We start from the raw sequence: 5,302 nt of genomic DNA, 5'->3' as shown, positions 1-5,302 counted from the left end.
ATGGCAAACTACATGCAACGGCAGTGCAGGAGCGCGCGGCTGGTCGAACGCCGGAGTTACTGTACCAGCCAAGTTGCTGCACGCTGGGGCGGAATCTTGCTGACGTGCATTGATCCCACCGTTGAGTGCTGGTCTGGTCCGCGCAGCTGTGGAGTTCAACGACCAGAGTGCGCACGCCTGGGGGTTGTACACAAGTACGGCCACACAGCCATCACAGCGCGGCAGGGACTGCTGCCAACTTCCCCCAGGATCATGTGCAGCATCCCGGAACCAGTGTGACACGGTCGCCCGCTGTAATGGCCGACGGCAGCCTTGTCGTCAGCAGGACCCACACCAGGCCTTTGCCGTTACAGATTAGCATGAGTCCACTTAGTCTCCATGACATCAGTGAAAGAGCTGAAGTGGAGCTTTACGCTGCTACGATGTCAGTGTGCATGGACAAGTAAGCGGCCGCTATCCAGAGGCCAAACGTTCTGCATGCAAATGTGTGCTAGTGCTTGTGCTATTGGGCGGAGCGTTGAGAGGGGCGCTCTGGGCATGGAGACGAAACCCGGCAATCCCACCCATGCATTTCCACGGAACAAAACCTTGGGGGGCCATCCTGATGCCGAACTTTGCAACAACTGTACTTCTCTCGTCAAACACTTCTTCAGAACTTGGGGCCTGGCCCAATTGAAACTGGGGCACCTGCTGGGCACGCTCCGCGTGCCCGGTTGTTTAGCCAATTCGCAAAATCCCGCACCTGGTGCCGCCCTGCGACATTCCGCATTTATTTCCGTTTGCACAATTGTGGCAACGTACAACATCAGGTTTGTTGGCACAGGGTCAAAGATAAGGGGGCGGAAGTACAGATATTTAAGGAGCATCAGCACCGTAGGGCGGCAGCTTGACGAGTCGCGGCGGCACGATCGAACCCAGGGGTGCTGGAATTCCGGTGGGTATCGAGCCAGCCCAGCGCGCCAGCACCGTACCAACCAGTACCAACCAGCACCGTACCAACACAAGCACATAGCAGCACATTGGCTTCTCCGCCGCCAGGTCTTGGTGGATTATTCAAATTGCATACTGAATGGTTGGCCTGAACACCAGCTGGACGACTCATCGGCGACAGGGAATGCCCAGGGAACTCGGTGCTTGCTTGCGCCCCGGCAAACCAACCCGCGCGCAAAACCTACATGCTATGTTGGATGTGAATACTTGCAGTTCTTGTCAAAAGAGTTTGGACATCAAGTTTCGCCTTGTCCGGGAATGGGGGGACAGGGGGGGTCCGGGGTGCAGTTTGGTGGCGCATGACAGACACCCTGTGTGGTATGCCGTGTGGCATAAGAGACTACGACAGCTACAGCAGGCACATGCGCTCCTGGTGCAATTCGGGTTGCGCAGCAAGCGGTTTTGCACGCACTCTCCCGACACGTTGCAAGCTTTGCAAATCACAGTCCCGGCTGTATTTCGTGGGGCCTCGTGGGTTTAAGGGCGAGACAGTTTTCCCCAGGGGCTTCTCATGTACATGCACCATAACACAAGGCTGGGAGCTGCGCAACATGAATCCGGCATTATAAGAAGGAACATGGGAGGAGGGGGACGCAGGTGGGGGCACGGGGAGCTGCATTGGCGGGTTGAGGACAACTACAGCTTGGCCCGATTTGCTCGGCAGTTGTGTATAGAATTCGTTGCAAGATGTTGGCTGCCCGTGCACCTGTCGGCGTCTCGCGCTGTTTGAACTCGCGGCGACATGCACGCCTTTCCGCTGCGCCTGTTCCCGGCCGGCTCAATTTGTCGCATGCCGTTACGCTGGTGAAGGAAACAGCTGAGCAACGTGCTTCCATCGCCTGTAGAGCAGCACAGCAGGACGAGGCTCCGCCTGCGCCTGCACCGACACTTGTGGGCGAGGACTCGGCAGCGTTTGACCTCGCCAAGCAGAGCCCCAAATCATGGGCCTTGTTTGTGGTGCTGCTGAGCACGGTTCTGGGCGCGCTTTACGTGGTAAGCTTGCACAGCACACCGAATTCTGCGGATGCATCGCTTGCGTTTAATAGTCCTTCGCAATTTCGCCCGCTTTCTTCAGGTCTGGATCCAGCCCGGCACCGGTCTTGCTGACGACTTCCTCGGCGCTCTGGAGTCGCTGGCCGGCAGCAGCGAGGCCACGATGGCGCTCATCCTGCTGGTGTTCGCCATCGCCCACAGCGGCCTAGCGGGCCTCCGCCCCAAGGGTGAGAGCTAGGGCCTGGATGTCTGGGAGCTGGGTGCTGTGGACGATGCGAGGTGTGCTGCGGCGGGGTGCCGAGGCGGGGCCAAGGGGCCGATGGTGGTGTGCCAGAACCCGCACGGGCCTTGCACGGACACGCCGCGCCGCGCCCCTCCGACAGCCAGCCTCGCGGTCCTCCCGACCACCCCCTCATTGCGCTCCCCCCCCCCTCCGCTCCTCCTCCTGTCCCAGCCCCAACCTTGACTCGCGCCACGCCCCTCCAACCGTACATCATATGCGAAAAACCGTCCGCGTGTCTTATTCTCCTCATAACGCCACGACCAGGCTTCGCGGCGCTGTTTGGGCCCACCCACCCACCGCACATCCATCAACATCTCACAATCATGACTCGACATGAATCTACAAGGTTTGACTAAAATCCAATTACTTACACCCCAGGCGAGGAGCTGGTCGGCCCTCGCGCCTACCGCGTGGTGTTTGCGCTAGTGTCGCTGCCGCTGGCGCTGCTGGCCATCGTGTTCTTCATCAACCACCGGTGAGCACTGAAGTCTTGATAATTGTTTATGAGCGTGATGGTAATGAGATGACGAGGTGGTGATGGTATGTGGAAGTTCCTTGCATGCGTCCAAAGGCCGCCGGGTGTAACCGTAGAAAGGTGGCGGAGACGGGCAACGAAGCATGGGGCGCCAGGCATGTGACCGCGTCACGTATTGCGCCTGGCTTTGTGCATCACTATCATCACCATCACAACAACCGCAACCACGAATGCCACCAACCACCACCACCAGCACCGCCAAAGTGCACCCACATCTCGCACACGCCCTCCGTTTTCCACATGAAGGGAACGGCTCACCCCCTTGTGTGGGTGTGTGTGTGTGGGGGGGGGGGGGGGGGGGCGGGGGCTGGCTCTGGGCTGGCCGGCTTGGTTGCTTAGGGATTGGAAGGACTTTCCCCCTCTGCCTCCCCCCCCCCCGACACACACACACATATACACACACACTCTCTCTTACACACACTCTTACACACACACACTCTCTTGCACTCTTATACACACACTTACACACTTACACACACACACTCTTACACACACACACACACACACACACACACACAGGGCGGGCTTCGTTTTGTTGTTTATTAAACAAACAAACACACAAATACACACAAATACACACACACACTCGTGCCACAGGTACGACGGCGTGCCGCTGTGGAACGTGCGCGACGTGCCGGGGGTTCACGAGCTGGTGTGGGTCATCAACTTCATCAGCTTCTGGTTCCTGTACCCCTCCACCTTCAACATCCTGGAGGTAAGGGCATTTGGGAGTTGAGGTTTGGATTTGGGTTTGGGGATGTGGGTTAGGGTTTGGATTTGGGTTTGGGGATGTGGGTTAAGGTTTGGGAATGTAGATTCGGGTGTTGGGGTATGGGGTTGGGGTTGGGGTCTTGGACATCGTGGGAATGGGAGTTGGTGGTTGTGGTTTTGGGTGCGGGCAGCGAAGGGTTGGAGGCGATCAGAGTGGGACCGGGCAGGGGAGGGGCGGGGATCTCCAGGGGTTGTAGACACCAGCCCAAACTAAACCGTACCCAGTGCAAAAGAGCGAGGAGGGCCCGGGGAGGCCGGGGGAGGTGGGGGGACGGCCGAGACCCCAGGCATGGCCCTTTAGGTCAGATCGGTGAGGGCCTGCCGGGATCAAGAAATGTATTTCTGCGTGTCAGGGTCGAGAAACATTTTCTGCGAAGGGCCTTTCATGCGTTTCCAAGCTTTCTATGTTGCATTTGCGCCCACTGTGTCGTCAAGCCAGATGCTCCGTTACTACTGTCGCATGAAGTAACTGCGCCTGCCCCATGATGCTCCTCCGGCTGCTGCCGCTGCCCCGCACTCCCGACCCCTCCCCGCTCTCTTGCTACCCCCCCCCCCCGTTTCTTAGTTAGTCATGAATGTACCCACCCACCCTGCTGCAACGATCTGTCAGCATCATATCGTCTTGCGGAGTCATGAACTGCTCCCCCCCCCCCCTCTTAATAAATCATGAATGTAAACCCCCCCCACACACACACGCACCGCTGCTCAGGTGGCGGCAGTGGACAAGCCCAAGCTGCACCTGTGGGAGACCGGCATCATGCGCATCAGCAGGCACCCGCAGGTGTGTGTGTGGGGGGGGAGGGGAGGGAAGTTGGGGGGGAGTGGTGCGTGTTGGGCGGGGTGTGCGTGGGGCGGGGGAGGTGGGGGGCGTGCTGTTGGGTTCGGGTCGGTTTGGGCTCGCTCGTTTGTGGGTTTGTGGGTTTGTGTGAGCAGATGTGGGTTCATGATCTTCCTGGCGCGCCCGCACCGACTGCCCCCTGCGCGCCTTGTATACACTCCGTCCAACCTTGGACCCAGCCATGCACTTCAAACAGACTCAGTGCCATGCAATTGAACACAACCCCAGCTAACCCCAGCCACCTCAACCGCCCGAACACGAACCCAACCGCTGTAACCCCAACCACCCCAACCACCCCAACCGCCACCTCCCCAACAGATGGTGGGCCAGGGGCTGTGGTGCCTGGCCCACACGCTATGGGTGGGGACCAGCTTCATGTGCGTGGCCAGCGCGGGTAAGTGACTGTCTGTGTGTGTGTATGTGTGTTTACGACAGCAAAACATGTGTTTGTGTGTGTGTGTGTGTGTGTGTGTGTGTGTGTGTGTGTGTGTGTGTGTGTGGTTACACGACAGCAATAGCGAATGTGTGTGTACACGACAGCAATAAGAGTCACTAGGAGTACGACAGCAACATAACGGCAGTGACACAGTACGACACCTGCTGCCCAGGAGGACGAGCATGCACACGCGTACGGCGACATGCATCGCGTATTTCATGTCACGCGCGTTGTTGCTACAACTCACCCATGTGTTTGTTTGATGGTCGTGCCGACTTGGGCCCCTTATGGGTTTGGCTATTGGGCTGGACGGGTAGCCTTGGGGCTGCTGCAGGGTTTTGCTGGGCTGTCGCGATGCCGTGTCAACAATATGTTTGGTGTATGGGTGGCAGTCTCCGGAAAGCAGAACGGTGAAGCGCCGAACGTGTCGCCGAACGTGTGCGTGCCGCCCTCCTG

At 58.6% G+C, this 5,302-nt stretch overlaps 1 protein-coding gene across 1 annotated transcript in view; it reads left to right on the top strand.

Annotated features, from left to right (window-relative positions):
* The first annotated feature begins 1,552 nt into the window (after window positions 1–1,552).
* The window catches only part of CHLRE_19g750247v5 (uncharacterized protein), a 5,926-nt gene continuing 2,176 nt past the window's right edge, over window positions 1,553–5,302 (top strand). Inside the window, exons 1-7 of the mRNA XM_043072833.1 lie at window positions 1,553–1,983; window positions 2,066–2,210; window positions 2,645–2,741; window positions 3,399–3,516; window positions 4,282–4,353; window positions 4,729–4,804; window positions 5,239–5,282. Coding sequence (XP_042914209.1) covers window positions 1,678–1,983; window positions 2,066–2,210; window positions 2,645–2,741; window positions 3,399–3,516; window positions 4,282–4,353; window positions 4,729–4,804; window positions 5,239–5,282 — 858 coding nt within the window. The 5' untranslated portion in view covers window positions 1,553–1,677. The remainder of the gene's footprint in view (window positions 1,984–2,065; window positions 2,211–2,644; window positions 2,742–3,398; window positions 3,517–4,281; window positions 4,354–4,728; window positions 4,805–5,238; window positions 5,283–5,302) is intronic.

This window comes from Chlamydomonas reinhardtii, assembly GCF_000002595.2.
Source record: "Chlamydomonas reinhardtii strain CC-503 cw92 mt+ unplaced genomic scaffold scaffold_19, whole genome shotgun sequence".
Lineage (NCBI taxonomy): Eukaryota > Viridiplantae > Chlorophyta > Chlorophyceae > Chlamydomonadales > Chlamydomonadaceae > Chlamydomonas > Chlamydomonas reinhardtii.
Note: the sequence above shows the minus strand (reverse complement) of the source record. Positions and strands in the feature narration are given on the sequence as shown.